Raw genomic sequence first — 17,643 nt, forward strand, 5'->3', positions numbered from 1 at the left:
GAAGATATATCACATGGGATCACCTATGGGGAACCAGAGCATGTGGAGCACCTACCCCAGTACAGGGCTTAGTTAGCACATGTACTGGGCCGGCAGCGAGTTTCTCCACAAACTCGTCTGACACAGGGCTAAGGAGGAAAGTCATCCAAGGATCACACTTGTGAACATGACTGGGAGTCAAAGGCGCACGTGTTCACCTCATGGAAAGGGAAAGGTGCTATACACGGCCAGCTGTCCCGGAACTTACCTGTTCGGACCTGACAACACACGGGACAAAACCGGCTCAACCCGGAGATAATAGAACCTCGCAAAGGTGTTGGGTGTCACCCAGCCCGCTGCTCTGCAGATGTCTGCCAAAGAGGCGCCACTAGTCAGGGCCCAGGAGACCGCTACACTCCTAGTAGAGTGGGCTCGTAGCGCCACGGGGGGTGGCACGTCCTGAGCGTGATATGCCATCACGATGGTGTCAATGACCCAGTGGGTGATCCTCTGTTTGGAGACAGCGCTTCCTTTCCACTGTCCACCAAAGCAGACAAAGAGCTGCTCGGAGCTTCTAAAGCTCTGCGTACGATCCAAATATATCCATAAAGCACACACCGGACACAGCAACACCAAAGCTGGGTCTGCCTCCTCCTGGGGCAGCACTTGCAGGTTCACCACCTGATCCCTAAACGGGGTCGTGGGAACCTTGGGCACATAGCCCGGTCGGGATCTCAGGATCACGTGACAGTAGCCCGGACCAAACTCCAGGCACGTTTCGCTGACAGAGAAGGCCTGCAGGTCCCCTACCCTCTTGATGGAAGTGAGCGCAGTCAGGAGGGCAGTCTTCAAAGAGAGTGTCTTAAGCTCAGCTGACTCCAGGGGCTCGAATGGGACTCCCCGTAGACCCCGAAGGACTACAGAGAGGTCCCATGAGGGGATGAGATGCGGTCTGGAGGGATTCAACCTCCTAGCACCTTTCAGGAACCTAATGATCAGATCATGCTTCCCTAAGGACTTACCGTCCACTGTGTCGTGGTGTGCCGCTATAGTGGCTACATACACCTTCAAGGTGGAGGGGGACAGCCGCCCCTCCAGCCTCTCCTGCAGGAAGGAAAGCACCGATCTGACTGCGCATCTCTGGGGGTCTTTGCATCGGGAAGAACACCACTTAGCAAACAGACACCACTTCAAAGCATACAGGCACCTCATAGAGGGAGCCCTAGCCTAAGTGATCATGTCTACTGCGGGTGGTAGGTCACTTAGGTCTTCCATGTCCCATCCAAGGGCCAGATGTGGAGATTCCAGAGGTCTAGTTGCGGGTGCCAGATGGTGCCCCATCCCTGAGAAAGAAGGTCCTTCCTCAGGGGAATTCGCCTGGGGGGGCTGTTGCGAGGAGCGTGAGGTCCGAGAACCACATCTGGGTGGGCCAGTAGGGTGCTACTAGGACGACCTGCTCCTCGTCCTCCCTGACCTTGCACAGGGTCTGTGCAAGTAGGCTCACTGAGGGAAACGCTGTGTGCCAGCACGTCTATACTGAGGGGTGCCTCGGTCAGGGCGTACCAAAGCGGGCAGTGGGAGGATTCCCGGGAAGCAAACAGGTCTACCTGTGCTCGACCGAATCGACTCCAAATCAGCTGGACCACCTGGGGGTGGAGTCTCCACTCTCCCCTGAGCGTAACCTGTCGTGACAGTGCGTCTGCTGCGGTGTTGAGGTCGCCCGGGATGTGAGAGGCTCATAGTGACTTGAGGCACTGCTGACTCCAGAGGAGGAGACGGCGGGCAAGTTGTGACATGCAACTCGCCATGTTGTCCGTCCGGACCAACACGTGCTTGCCCTGGATCAATAGCTGGAACCTCCACAGGGCGAGCAGTACTGCCAACAACTCAAGGCAGTTGATGTGCCAACGCAGCCGCGGCCCAGTCCAAGAGCCGGCGGCTGTGTGGCCGGTGCATACGGCACCCCAGCCTGTCTTGGAGGCGTCTATCATAACCAGGACGCACCTGGAGACCTGCTCTAGGGGAACCCCTGCCCGTAGAAATGCTAGGTAGTTCCAAGGGCTGAAGAGGCGGCGACAGATCGGCGTGATGACCACGTGATGTGTCCTGTGGCTCCATGCCCATCTCGGGACTCGAGTCTGAAGCCAGTGCTGAAGCAGTTTCATATGCATCAACCCGAGCAGTGTGGCAACCGCAGAGGATGTCATATGCCCCAGGAGCCTCTGAAAAAGTTTCAGTGGAACCGCTGTCTTCTGTCTAAACGCCTTCAGACAGTTCAGCATGGACTGTGTGTGCTCGTTCGTGAGGCATGCCGTCATCGAGACTGAGTCCAACTCTAAGCTGAGAAAAGAGATGCTCTGAACCAGGGAGAACTTGCTCCTTTCCCAGTTGACCCGAAGCCCTAGACGGCTGAGGTGCCTGAGCACCAGGTCCCTGTGTGCGCACAGTAACTCTCGAGAGTTATCTAGGATCAGCCAGTCATCGAGGTAGTTGAGTATGCTGACACCCACTTCCCTTAGCGGGGCAAGGGCTGCCTCTGCGACCTTCGTGAAGATGCGAGTGGACAAGGACAGGCCGAAGGGGAGGACATTGTACTGGTACGCACGGCCCTCGAAAGCAAACTGCAGGAAGGGTCTGTGTCGAGGTAAAACCAAGACGTGGAAGTACGCATCCTTCAGGTCTACCGCCGCGAACCAATCTTGATGCCGGACGCTCGCTAAAATGTGTTTTTGCATCAGCATCTTGAACGGGAGTCTGTGCAAGGCCTGGTTCAGAACTCGCAGGTCCAAGATTGGCCGCAACCCACCGCCTTCGGTAAGATGAAGTAAGGGCTGTAAAACCCTTTCTTCATCTCGGCTGGAGGGACAGGCTCTATCGCGCTATCGTGCAATCTCCGCATGCAAGGTAACGGCGCTCTCACCCTTCACCGAGGTGAAGCGGATGCCGCTGAACCTGGGCGGGCACCTGGTGAACTGAATCACGTAGCCGAGTTGGACAGTCCGGGTCAGCCATCGCGATGGGTTGGAAAGCACAAGCCACGCGTCCAAACCCTGGGCGAGGGGGACAAAGGGGATAATCACGTCGGACGTACCGGCAGGTGTGGCTTTGCGGATGGGCGGAGCCTGAGGCGCCACATCACGGGGGCTCGAGCCCTGTGGCCATGCTGAGTCCAGGGACATCGAAGCACTTACCTGGCTCCTGATACCCACCATAAGATTGGTCGAGGAGGGGGGAGGAGGAACATCGTCCCCACAGTCTATCGGAGCCAACCCGGTGTGGACGTGTTTGTGCCACAGCTGGGCGCGCAGGGGCGGGGGGTCCGCCGCTGGAGCGCCAAACCTGCCGAAATGGGACGGTGGATGGCGATCATGATGACAGACGTTCGCACCTGACATGTGACCCAGAGAACAAGGAAACCACTCTTTTGTTGAAGTTTTGGGTACCGCAGCCTCTTGGGCATGCGTCGAAAAATGAACCAAAATATTCTCCTCCCAGCCCTCCACCGGGGGATGGAGTGGTCTGTCTACCAGCTACGTAGAAGCGGATCTCCTCGTCCCTGGGTCGCCCATCTCAGGGGTGCTTCGAAGCCTTCCTAGGGTTCTTGGCGGCCGGCTGTGAGATGGGTGGCATCTGCTTCCTGCAGTGGGCTCCACACCAGGGCCGGGCCGTGGGGGCAGGCTGCGGCAGAGCCGGTGCTGTTGCTGCAGGAGGACGCCCGTGCCAGGTGGCGGTGCTCTGCGGGGACAAGTGCACCGCGAGTGCCTTATCCACCTGGGGGATCACCGAATAACCCTTAGCTGCCCCACCATCGAGGGTAGTGAGAGCGGGGGAGCTGAAAGATCGGGATCGGGCAGTAAAAGGTGCCCCCCACGATACTGTCAGCTCCTCATGCACTTCCGGGAAGAAAGGGACTGGGGCGGGGCGCGGCCGTGAGTGGCGCTCTGGGCCTAGGAACCAATCATCGAGCCGCAAGGGTTCAGGGGAGAGTGGAGGGTTTCACTCTAGCCCGACGCTCGCAGCTGCCTGGTTAAAGCATGTGCGTCATCTCCGCGTCGGCCTGAGACTGGGCGACCACAACCGAAGGAGGGAGCCCAGCCGAGACGTCCGCATCAGAGTGGATGAGCCCGCGCTCTGATGCTGCGCTCCGATCCCGGGCCCCGAATAAGAGGTCGAACTCACTGTGAGACGAGCCGGCAGTCTCATCCAAGAGCCCTCCCGGGGCAAGCGATCATGCTGGGGAATGGGAGGTCCGTGGGGGTTTACCCGGTGGAGGTGCTCCCATTGAGGTCCCCAAATATTCCCCAGTGCTAACCGGCACGGCCTCGTACACGTAGGTAGAAGGACCAAGGCGCGGAGCTGCTGGGGTGACTTGCTTTTTTACGAATGCAAGCCGCGACCGCAATGTTGCCATGGTCATGTTCTCGCAATGAGGACAAGACCCATCCACGAACGATGTCTCCGCGTGGGCAGCGCCCAGACACGTAAGACAGCGATCGTGGCCATCAGAAGCGGAGAGATAACGACTGCAACCAGGAATAACACACAAATGGAAAGGCATCTTTAAAAAGACGTTTCCGTGTGTGCTGCTCTTTTAGAAAGAAAATATACTCTTTTAGAATATACTCTTTTGCTCTGCCGAAGCGCCCAGGGGCATTCTCTGCACTCCACGGGTGCAGAGGTGGAGAAGCTGCTGAAATGTGCTGTAAATCCAGCAGTTTTAGGTGAACGGTAAAGAGAACTGAGTTTGAATTGAATTCAGTGCACTGAATGCAACCGCTCGGCTCCGAAGAGAAAATCTGAATGAGTGGTTGCATACCAGCTCCTTTTATACCCGTATGTCCAGGGGAGTGGCATGCAAATTCCACTCATCAATTCCCATTGGCCTTTTTTCAAAAAGCAGAGGTGTTCGGGGCTCCCAAGAGTGACCCCTACATCGACACAACATCGAGTGAGTGACAGATAGGGTATCATTATTTCCTCAAGCGATATTCAGAGGCACTAGATGCAGCACAACCATAATATCTATTAATCTGATTATATCAGTATACGAAGGATTATTACAGACAGCTAATGTGATTAGAGCAAATTATAAATCTGTTTTCACGTAAAGTTTAATTAGAGCACTGATAGGCCAATGTTGCACAAAGTGTAAGCCTCCCTGTATTTTAGATATTTAATCATGAAATGTTTTTGCTGCTTTGTGTCTCTTATTTCCTGGGTGACATTGAAGCTAATGAATTCAGAGATTTACAGCTTGCTGTTGGATACATGTAGGTCCCTTGATTGAAGCAAACAGGAAATTGATGCTTTTTGAGGCAATTGCATAACTCCCAGTGAAATTAGCGATTGAATCAGTAGCTTTTTGATAATGCCAAAATTAATGTTTGTTCAGTTTCTTCCCTAGTGGGTTAGAAAGAGAGGTATCGGGTAAAATAAATAGATTAAGTGGTTCATTAATCATTATTTCACTGTCAAAATTGTTGCCGTCATCATTATAGCACAATAATTTCTGTCATTTCTTCTTGATTCTATGAGTTTTCAGACTTTCAGCTCAGTCTGCAGTAATTAATTTATAAGTGGTCGAAAAAGTGCAATGAACTGTTCACCCCAAAATGTTTTTCCATACAATGAAAGTGAAGGGTGTCTGAGGCTGTCAGTCCCTTACATTATGCCTAACATCTCCTTTTTGAATTTCATGAAAGATATAAACTTGTATGCATTTGGAATGATATGACAATTTTCATTTTTGTGTGAACTAACCCTTTTAACTCTGCAGGTTGTAACTTCAACACCACTTTAATGTTGTATTGTTTTATTCTGTGATAGAATAATTTGTATGCACATGCCATGTGATCTGTACAGAGACGCTCTTGCCCTTTTTTTACAAGTCAGTTTGTTATGTGGGAATAACTGCACTGCCTGTTTGGGAATACTGGCTGTACTCAGCACACAGTTGCATACGCTGAGCTGTTTGCACCCGTGTAATGCCAGACGTTATGCTGAACCCCTCATATCCCCTGACAGTAGCCTTATATTTCTCTTTCATCTGTACTGCCATTTGCTAATCCACCCAGAGATAATGCTCCTGTCCCTGGTCAAGATAGAGCTGCACTTCAGCAGGTGTGAAAATGCCACAAACAGCTGCAGGCATGCTGTAATTGGACTTGTCCAGAGTTCAGTGCTTTAAATGAATTTGTTGAACAGAGGGGTCAATCATTTCCCCTACTAGATATTAGCTGTTTGCACCATTTCAACTCGCCGTCTGTCAGTCATTTCCACAGTGAAAAGACAACCTGTCTAGTTGTTACCTTGAGGTAATATTTCTACCTGATCTGGCCCATACAAATACAACCGCAATTCCGAAAAAGTTGGGACAGTATGGAAAATGCTGATAAAAACAAAAAGGAGTGATTTGTATATTCTGTTCAACCTGTGCTATATTGAAAGCACTTCAACACATTTTTTTGATGTTTTACATTGTGAATTGATTTTTTTTTTATTATTATTATTATTTATTTTAATATATAGGCTTCATTGGTGTAAGTCTATTTAAGTTATTTCAGTCATATTTATTTATTTATTTATTTGACTTGAATAAAACCATTTAAATTAGATGTTACCACATGAAGTTAAATTAAAGGTGTACTAACGTATTTTTCCTTCTAATCCCCAAGCTGAACCATGATGAACCATGTTAAGGGCGTACAGAATGACTGCCATGAACTATAATGAGTTGGGTCATATTTCACCCCAAAATCCAAAGAAAGAAATATATATATATATATATATATTTCTATTTCTAGAAATATATCATTCTAATTACTGTAATTGTGAAAGAAAAGATATATTATTTAAGTTGTAAAGTATTTATACTGAAATGTTACTCTGACATGTTTTCGTGAAATTCACTTAACTCCTTGTCCTCTTAAAAAATGCTAAATCCTCATTTCCTTACATTGTGCCCACTGGCACTGTTGTCAGCACTGGGAAGAGTTTCATAATAAGAAACTAGCCCAAAGTACCGCAGTCTTTAGCTGCCTCAGTATGTTTGTGGCATCTTATCTCCTCAACTCAGTACATAATGGTTATAGTCCCTCTTTCCCTAGAGGAGAGCAGTCTCTCTCAAAAGAGATACTATAATATTACGGGCTGATGGAGGACAACGATGAACGTACCATTAACTCTGTGCTGACTGAGTGCCGCAGGGCATTTTCCTGGTGTAGCATGAGTCTCAGAGTTTAAGCTGTCCCTGGTGGATTGTTTTGAGCGATCGGGGATGGTCATTGAAATTGTGTGTAATATTTTGTTAGTAAGTATGGTGCTGAAGGAGTTCCCTCTATGGAAAGGGGTGTATTAACCATCTTATACATTGCTTTTAAAGGTCTACAATTTTTTTTTTTTTTTTTTTTTTAATGTTAAATGCTCCTATCCCAGTTTATAGCAATGTTCTGGGTTCAATACAAGTTAAGCTCAGTCAACAGCATGTGTGGCATAATGTTGATTACAGCAGAAAAAAATGTAAACTCATCCTTTGTTTATTTAAAAAAATGGCTAGGTTTGTTAGACACTTAGAGTGGAAGTGAATAGGACCAGTACTAAAACTCTAAAATACACACTCTTTCAAAAGTATAGCTACAAGATGTAAACATTATGCATGTTAAAATGGTTTTAGTGTGATAAAAACTCTGTTCTACATGATTTTCGTGAGATAAATCGCTTACCGGGAATACAGTGTTTACCGGTATTACTTCATAACAACAAAGTTGTTTCAATGGATATAAATTTAAACAGATAAGGTTATCACACTAAAATTATATTAATATGTAGAATGTTAACATTCTGTGGATATACTTTAGAAATGGTGTGTATTTTAGCATTTATGTACTGGCCCAATGTACTTCCGTTGTAAGTGCCATACTGTAACCGCAAACTTTGCCTTTTTTTTTTTTTTATAAATTGAGGATGAGTTTAAATTATTTTTGAGTGTATCAACATTGTGCAACAAATATTTTTGATTAAGCTTAACTTGTATTGAACCCGGAACATTCCTTTAACATTTTGAGACAACTAAGTAAGCAATTAGTAAATTGATTCCATTGGTTTCCAGCTAGTCACAGAATAATTACGCACTTCTCCTTGCATAATATGAACATACAAATTTTACAGAACGCACAAATTCTACTATTATAATACTATATTGTACTATTTAATATATGTGCATTTATTGCTTTTTTGTTACAGCAAAATGGAATAAATCTACTTCCTTTTACATTCAGTTCCACTAAAGATTTTTCTGCTCTCTATTGTTTGCCTGTGTGTGGTTCAAGGTCACAGAGATCTTGGTAATGTAAAGCCTTATCTACTATCTGTCTGTTGTTGCATTGAGGAATGAGTAGTTGAAGTTGGTCTGTGGGATTCAACTGACCTGCTTTGAGCTTTTCCTTTCCGCTCTTTAAATTCTATTCACCATCGTCCCTGTCCTTTACAAGGAGATACCATCAAAATTCACATAGCACAGATATATATTAGCAGCCATTGAATGACGAAAGTCAGTCTGGCTCTGAGTTGCGTGTGCATTCTATCTGCAATGTGCTCTTTTATGTCTCTATAACATTAAATGGATTTCTACCTTTCCCAATATAACCTTATGTTTTTATCTGTAAAAAATGTGCTTATGTCATCCTACCTGTGTCTGTTTTGCCACTATCAAAAAAAGAGAAGCGATTGTGAAGATCGATCTATTTCTAATATAGCTGCAAAAAGGCTATATCCACATTTTGATGATGAAGTACAGTGATGAGCTGACCTACAAATTTCTTCTCCGTCCAGGTGGTCTCGGACCGATTGTTTTGGTGCGGATCGGAGTGAGATTGCCGTGTTCATGTATACAAAACAAACCAAGGGAGAAAATGCACAAGGTTCCAAAATGAATGGATGTGATGTGATTCAAGGATTAACTTTACCTTGTGAAAGTCTGTGATTGTGTATTTATTCCATCCAGGCTTGTCGGAGAACATGTATGGCCATATGCAGCTTTCAGTGAGTTAAGAAATTACGTTCAGTAAAAACAGACTGTTGTGACTCTGAGCTGACTCTGAGCTGGTTGGTTTGATTTACATTCTATCTGGAATGTGGCAGTATTGTCTTTGTGCACTGATGTATCATAAGGCTGTACATGTATGTGTTCTGTTGGTCTTTGAGAGCATGTTGTTTTAAGCTGGTGTCTGCATCACAGGATGAGCACCTTTTCATTTCCATTCCTGCACTTCTTGTCCCTCTAGAGAAAAGCAGTGTCAGCCAATCCAATACCCCCTTGCTTAGAGCAAACACAACCTTCCATCCCATACGCTATACACACAAGCAAGACCCAATCACTCCTTCTATTAAAAACATGCTATGTTTGATGTCTTCCTTGACCTTGTGAGTAGAGAAATGTAGCATAGATAGCATCAATCTGTATTTGATGAAGAATTTCCACACCAATGTCAAAGTTGTCAGAAGATAACAAGCCTTTTTTCAGCTTGATACTGTATGTTATTTTTCCCTTTCACCATGACTATTTAATAATCATTGAAGAGACCTTTGAGTGGCTGACAGCAGGTACTGAGGTTCTTTCCTAATAAATGCTTTTGATTTGTTTATTTTAGCCAATTAGATGCTTGATAGCGAATCAGTTTTGCCAAAAATAAAATTAACAGTATATCATATAGTCCGTTATTATAATTGGCTATAAAAGCACTGAGTGTAGGTGGCAAAAATATGAAATACAAATCAGCTAAAGTGCAATGAACAATGAGAATGACCTTTCTGTGAACAGCACAAATAACATTGATTTTGAGTCCAGGCAATACAATGTTGATAATGTTACCATTTTGAAGGTGAAAGTGTTTTATGAGCCCTAGTTGCTCTTTGAAAATAGTTTGCATATTGATGCAAAGTCACCAACAGTTAGGATCATTTCCTCTCTTTTCCTATTCGCTCAAACAAGCTCACATTCATATAAACCATTTCAAATCCTTTTACAAAACTAGCCCCCATGAATGTAATGCCCAGTCGCTGTACAGCACTTCAGGACGCTCATTCCGGTAGGGTGGGTGACCCCATTAAAGAATGGACAGCCGCTTGCTACAGCACAGTTAAGCCCTTTTAGTGTCTGTCGCCATTGTGGGGCTTAAGTGTGAACCTCAGGTGACCCGAAACACAGTTGAATCAGTGAGGTCATTGAGCAGACAGCAGCACAGAATGGCTCAGTGCCAGTGCTACATTTGCCATAAACCTCCAGTGAGAATTACTCAAAGTCTGATTCAGTCAATTTACTGTAATTTTACCTCATGCCTCATTTTCCTGTCTTTTTCTCCTTGGATGAATTAGATGTGATAGAGCTGTTCAGTCATGATGTCAATTTGTAGGCCAACCCGGAAGGCCAATTCACCATGATATCCTCCCTCTGGAATTTCCAGTGGGTTTTTAGAAAAGCGGTTTTAAATTTATGGATAAAATAATGCCTGTGGTTAAAATTACTTGAAGAGACTTTTGATGTTTTGCTCTGCAACATAAATGGCACAGAGTCCTACCTCAAATGTGATGTTTTGTACTTTTAACTCTTCTGTTTTGAGAAAAAATTCCAAACAGCTGTTTTGTCTGGGTCAAAAAAGACCTGGTAGAGTACAGTAGATATACAGCACCTCCCTTTTGATTCTAAACATGAACATTGCCATTCTATAGGTTTGTTTTTCAAACAAAACACAATGCTTTTTTAAAATAGCTTTTCATCTGAAAAGAGCGCCACCTAGAATGTTTGTTAATGGTGGAACAATACTTTAACAGTAGTAAAACCTTCATTTTGAGTAAAAAAAAAAAAAAAAAGATAATCAGAATACTTACAAGATTTATCTCTTTGATACAAATACAGAATCATGCTATTAATTAAAAAATATTATTTCAGAATATAAACGTTTCACTGGCAGACGAATAATTTGCAGAAAATCCCATAGAATTCCACTGAAAAGGTCCCTATGCATATCTAGGGATCAGGTAGGGCTAATAAGCAGCCATCTTGCAACCATTTAGTAATACCGTTATAATGCCCTAGTAATCACCCAAAAAACCCAAAACAAGTATCATAAAAATGTAAGACATTTTTATTACTTTTTTTGTTGTGGAGAATCTAAAGGCATTTTGACCAAATACAAGATTTAGATGAGTTTTTCATCATTTTTAACTTTTAAGCGCTTCAATACGACTCGAACATAACAATAGGGAACATAAGTTGCTAACAAGTTGCTGCATATGGACTACAAAAGATGTCTGATTCATTAAGCATGTGAACTCAGATCCTTGTGGTAGTTGTAGTCCTTATTATGCAAATTTCCCACAGCTTCAAAATTCACGTTGGAGATGTAACTGTGACGAGGAGGAGGGCGTGGCCAGGCCGTGATGGATCATGGCCGGCGCTGAATTAGCTGATCAGTGGGAGAGCGAAATAAGGAGCAGCCGCGACCATCTGCCTGGGGACGGAGGACTTTCTGCCGTCCGCCGGGGGAGGAGCGAGCTGGCGTCCGCCAGAGGGCGGAGGAGCGGTTGAGGACCGGGCGACAGTGTGTCCGGGAGCCGGCGAGCAAATTCTTCTCTCTCTCTCTCTCTTTGTGACTCTGCTCGCCCTTTCCCTCTCCCCACACCTCCCCTTGTCTCTTCCCCAGGTTCACAGGAGGCGGGGTGGACCACCGGCATACAGAACGGCCCTAAGGGTGCGTCTCCTCTCCAGAGATGAGGGGGGAGTTAGTCAGAATGGTGGCGCCCCGGCCCGAATCGGGCAGGGGAGGAGTGTGACGAGGAGGAGGGCATGGCCGGGCTGTAATGGAGCATGCCTGGTGCTGAATCAGCTGGTCAGCGGGAGAGCAAGATAAGGGGCAGCCGGAGATGCCGGTTGGGGAGAGAGAGAGAATCACGCGGCCGCGCTGTGTGTGTGTCAGTTCGTTTATGTTTTATGTTGTTTTAAGTTCATTTATATCATTAAACCTTTATGTTGACTGTTCAGCTGGTTTCCGCCTCCTCCTTGTCTGTCCTTGAACTGTTACAGTGGTGCCGAAACCCAGGAGGGAGGAGGGTTAAGGGGCAGCCGGAGACGCCGGTTCGGGATAGAGAGAGAGACGCAGGCGGCTGCATTGCATATGTGTCTGTGTTTGTTTACGTTTGTTTTAAGTTGAGTTTCTCATTAGAAATGTGTTTATTGTTCAGCCGGTTCCCGCCTCTTCCTTGCCCATCCATATACTGTTACAGTAACATTGTGTAATTTATGTTGTAGAGAAAACCTGAAAGTCTCTTTATGTAATATTTACCACAGACCTTATTTTACTCATAAAATGAAAACCGCTATTCTAAAAACCCATTTGCAATTCTTGAGGGAACCCCATATGGCTCGAAAATGCGAAATCTCTTCCAGACTACAAACTGAATGAAGCTCTATTCTCTCTGATTGAAAAACTGATAATGTTTTATTGCATTGTATGTCTGAGTTTTGTAAGGCCTTCATGGTGTATGACTCTGTTTGAATAAACTCCCCTCCTCTTTCCTTCCAGATGCCAAGGCCTGTCCGGCTAAAGAGTTTCAGTGCCGTAACAGTCTGTGCGTGGCTCCCACCTTCGTCTGCGACGGGGATGATGACTGTGGTGATGGCAGTGATGAGGAGAAGTGCACAGCGGCCACCGCCAGCACCTGCGGCCCGCACGAGTTCCGCTGCAATGACTCGGAGTGTATCCCAGCACCGTGGAGCTGCGACGGAGACCCCGACTGCAGGGACAAGTCGGATGAGTCTCTGGAGAGGTGTAGTCGCAGGACGGAACCTCAGAAGTCCCACTGCCCTGCGGGAGAGTTCCGCTGCAGGAGTGGAGAGTGCATTCACCTCAACTGGAAATGTGATGGAGATGCAGACTGCAAAGACAAGTCTGACGAGGCCAACTGTCGTAAGTGTACAAGAATACTATAATGTTTTTTAATGCTGATGACCAGTGTCAGAAGTTAACTTTTTTATTTAGGGGCAATATTTAGGGCATAGAATAACAGTCCATTTATATAAAATGCTTCTATTGAATCAATAAATTGAAATAAATTCTCTATCTGAACAATTATTGCTGTTAATTAAAAAAAACAAATAATGTCAATGTCAAATAAATAAGTATCTTTAAATAAGATATAACTCAAAAAACACTGCTACAAAACATTTATATATATATATATATATATATATATATATATATATATATATATATATATATATATATATATATATATATATAAGATACAATAACATTTTATAATGCCAGTATGTTTGATTATACAACTCTCTAATGTTTAATGTTATGGAAGGATTTTTTACTGTTTTGCAAAGTTTTTGTTTTGTTGGGAGTGTTTTCTTCACTTCTAGTGTTTTCAGAGCTTATTTTAGTTTTTTTCATCAGAAATCACTTCATATGAGCAACACATTCAACAACACACACCTCTTAAACAACAAATACAGATATATGACAGCTATAGGTGACTATAGTGTTTGCAGAAACATTAAACCCATAACTAGACAGGCCTGGATTAAAAAACAAAGAAATTCACGTTTTAAATATCTGGAGCATTTTGTCACTTTGAGTGGTGTTTTTGCCCAAGCCCTGGTTAAATTCTGACCCTGCTGATGACTCTGTTATCATTGTCATGCACATGTAACCAAGGTATTTACATTGGAGAGGCTTGCTGTGTGGTGAATAACTTAATTAATTGCATTAATAATCAATTTTACCACTTGGCTGCATTACATGCCCTCCTTAATGCTCTATGCATGCTGTTCTTATCATTATTTTCATTCTAAATTACCGTCACGTCCTAGAAAAGCAGTAAACCACATGGTATGCTCATGGAAAATGTTGAGTTCATTTTGAATCAGTCCCCTGTTGTTTATTTCTCCTAATTGTGTTAAATGCATTGCACTCATGTCAACATACTGTAAATTCATTTTTGTGGGTGTTATGCATACTTTTTGAAAAGGTCAGCATATTGATTTTGTTTAAAGTGGTACACAAAGCACTCTAAATCATCAAAAATTGCAGCTTTTTTAACAGTGCACCTGAAATAACTCTAAATTGCTAATATACTCATTGCTAAATTTTTACGCAATAACACATATGCAAGAGCGCCGTTTTATACAACAGTACTATAAACAACTAGGTAATATTGAATAACTTACATTTTAGACACACTTTGGATAGTTATTTTGTCTATTTTTGCTCCGCCATTGAAAATTGTTCCACAAGAAGTCAAAGCAGAATCAACTGTTGTGTGTCGCTGAGCAATGCACAGACTGACAGCCTGTCTGGAACTGTGCAAACACAGACAAGTAAAGCATCCTACTGCTGTTATACTAAATCTCAGCACTCTTGAAATGCCGCTCGTCCAATCAGATTAGAGGACCAGACCTAACTGCTATGTGAAATTAATTTGATTTCCTTCGGTTCCAGTAGAAACGATGCAACAGATTCTTGGAATCAGTCAGTGTGAATGTAAATTAATGAAACATTTCAAAGATTTGTGTCTCCAAGAGGCGTAAGGAAATGAACATATTTTTGATTGAACATACACTATATTGCCAAAAGTATTCGCTCATCTGCCTTTAGACGCATATGAACTTAAGTGACATCCCATTCTTAATCCATAGGGTTTAATATGACGTCGGCCCACCCTTTGCAGCTATAACAGCTTCAACTCTTCTGGGAAGGCTTTCCACAAGGTTTAGGAGTGTGTTTATGGGAATTTTTGACCATTCTTCCAGAAGCGGATTTGTGAGGTCAGACACTGATGTAGGATGAGAAGGCCTGGCTCGCAGTCTTCGCTCTAATTCATCCCAAAGGTGCTCTATCGGGTTGAGGTCAGGACTCTGTGCAGGCCAGTCAAGTTCTTCCACACCAAACTCGCTCATCCATGTCTTTCCATGGATCTTGCTTTGCTGCACTGGTGCGCAGTCATGTTGGAACAGGAAGGGGCCATCCTCAAACTGTTCCCACAAAGTTGGGAGCATGGAATTGTCCAAAATCTCTTGGTATGCTGAAGCATTCAGAGTTCCTTTCACTGGAACTAAGGGGCCAAGCCCAGCTCCTGAAAAACAACCCCACACCATAATCCCCCTCCAACAAACTTCACAGTTGGCACAACGCAGTCAGACAAGTACCGTTCTCCTGGCAACCGCCAAACCCAGACTCGTCCATCAGATTGCCAGATGGAGAAGCGTGATTCGTCACTCCAGAGAACACGTCTCCACTGCTCTAGAGTCCAGTGGCGGCGTGCTTTACACCACTGCATCCGACACTTTGCATTGCAATTGGTGATGTATGGCTTGGATGCAGCTGCTCAGCCATGGAAACCCATTCCATGAAGCTCTCTACGCACTGTTCTTGAGCTAATCTGAAGGCCACATGAACTTTGGAGGTCTGTAGCGATTGACTCTGCAGAAAGTTGGCGACCTCTGCGCACTATGCGCCTCAGCATCCACTGACCCCGCTCTGTCATTTTACGTGGCCTACCACTTCGTGGCTGAGTTGCTGTCATTCCCAATCGCTTCCACTTTGTTATAATACCACTGACAGTTGACTGTGGAATATTTAGTAGCGAGGAAATTTCACGACTGGACTTGTTGCACAGGTGGCATCCTATCACAATACTATGCTGGAATTCACTGAGCTCCTGAGAGCGGCCCATTCTTTCACAAATGTTTGTAGAAGCAGTCTGCATGCCTAGGTGCTTCATTTTATACACCTGTGGCCATGGAAGTGATTGGAACACCTGAATTCAATTATTTGGATGGGTGAGCGAAAACTTTTGGCAATATAGTGTATAAAACCTGCAGCTGAAAACATTGTCCTGGCACTTGTTGGCAGTGCTGGGGAGATTGCTTCTGAATTACATTAAATTATTGATTACAAATTACCTGTAATTTGTAGGTGATCTAAATGGAATCCTTTTGGATTATTTGTGGATTACCTCTGACCTAAGTCTTTTTTTTTTTGGTCACATGAAGTTGAGTACGATTATATATACCATTTTGACATAATGTTGCTTAAATGCATTAAATAAAACTTACTTAATGGATCAAAATATGAGTATTGATAATAGTGGTCAACCGATATATCGCCATCTGCTGATATTTGAAATTTGTTAATTATCGGCATCAGCCGATAAATTTTCCCTTTTGGCCGATTTGTTTCTTGAGAGTGCCGAAAGTCGCCTGCTTGCATGTGAAGCAAGACATGTAAACAACCAGTCACGGTTCATTTTGTTGTTACGTGCCGGTCGTGTTATTACAATAATAGACCGGTGTGCAACACAGTCTCGTTTAAATGATCCGTATATAAGAGCCGCGGCAGACGCATTTGAGCTAATAATGTTAAAGTTCTCACCTGTTTCATTCTCCCTCTCTCTCCGCAAAAGTTCCCTGTAACTTTTAACTGTCTTGTCTAATGATAGAAAGGCAAATATCAATAAAACTAATATTATATACCATCTGAAAATATGCGCATATCTCGTTTAAACAGATGAAGTAAAGCAGCCTTTCACAACTTGAGCAGATCCAGCATCCTGTAGAATGCTCATAACTCTTCCTCTGAAGCACGTATTCTAACAGCCTCTCCCCAACAGTTCCCTATAACTTTTCTAATTATAAAAGGCAAATATCAAAAAAGCTTCTATTATATACGGTCTGCAAATATGCAGTTATCTAATTTAAAAAGATGTAATTCACGAACCTCACGAAAATCCAGCGTTTTCTTCCCGTTGAGCGCTCATCTAATATCTTCCGCTGAAGCGCGTATTCTATCAGCCAGAATCAAAACTTCAGGATCAGGATCAAAAGTTCCTCTGATTCACAAATCATGATGGTCAGTCCATGGCAATCCAAACAGGCAATCCAGGCCGTTTAAACTGTCAGGTGATTGCTACTCATGCTGGATCCGCACGAATGTGTGAGAGCAACTTCAAAGTAAAAGCGCTTCACGTGTGCTATGAGTAAATGCCTTATTCACTATGTATGTGCATTTGGTTTGATTCTGTATTTTTTGAGAAAATGCGATTGCTAACATGGACATGCCGTCGATGGTTGCTGGACTACTATGTGTACTGTTATTTCCTTCATTCTAATATATTAACAATTTTTTCATGTGCAAATAAATTACTAAAATTTGATGACTAAACAGAAATCAAACTGCTATCTACCATTTAAAATACAATATAAATTTTTGGCAAAGTTTAGTGTGAAATTGAGTAAATATAGTGCTAAATAAGAGTTTATTATTTTTAGCAATTTAATATTTCTGTTATTTACTATATTAAATTGTGTGATATACAGGGTTGGGGAGTAACGGAATACATGTAACGGGATTACGTATTTAGAATACATAATATAAGTAACTGTATTCCACTAAAGTTACAATTTAAATCATTGGTAATTAGAATAAAGTTACATTCAAAAAGTATTTTGATTACTGAAGAGATTACTTTGCATTTTATTGTCATTTGTTTCATTTAATATTTAGTCCTTTCAGATGGAAAACATTTATACATATAAATGATGTGATCCAATGTGTATTTGAACAACGGTGAAACACTTTCTTATGATGTGTTACATTCATACGA

General features: G+C 43.7%; 1 protein-coding gene across 2 annotated transcripts in view; it reads left to right on the plus strand.

The window, feature by feature from the left end:
• LOC127449447 (low-density lipoprotein receptor-related protein 8-like) overlaps window positions 1-17,643 on the plus strand; it is a 279,198-nt gene that overhangs the window by 178,447 nt on the left and 83,108 nt on the right. For both annotated transcript variants that reach the window (XM_051712861.1, XM_051712860.1), the window contains exon 5: window positions 12,558-12,941. In XM_051712861.1, the coding sequence (XP_051568821.1) occupies window positions 12,558-12,941 (384 nt within the window). The remainder of the gene's footprint in view (window positions 1-12,557; window positions 12,942-17,643) is intronic.

Source organism: Myxocyprinus asiaticus, chromosome 12, assembly GCF_019703515.2.
Source record: "Myxocyprinus asiaticus isolate MX2 ecotype Aquarium Trade chromosome 12, UBuf_Myxa_2, whole genome shotgun sequence".
Classification (NCBI taxonomy): Eukaryota; Metazoa; Chordata; class Actinopteri; order Cypriniformes; family Catostomidae; genus Myxocyprinus; species Myxocyprinus asiaticus.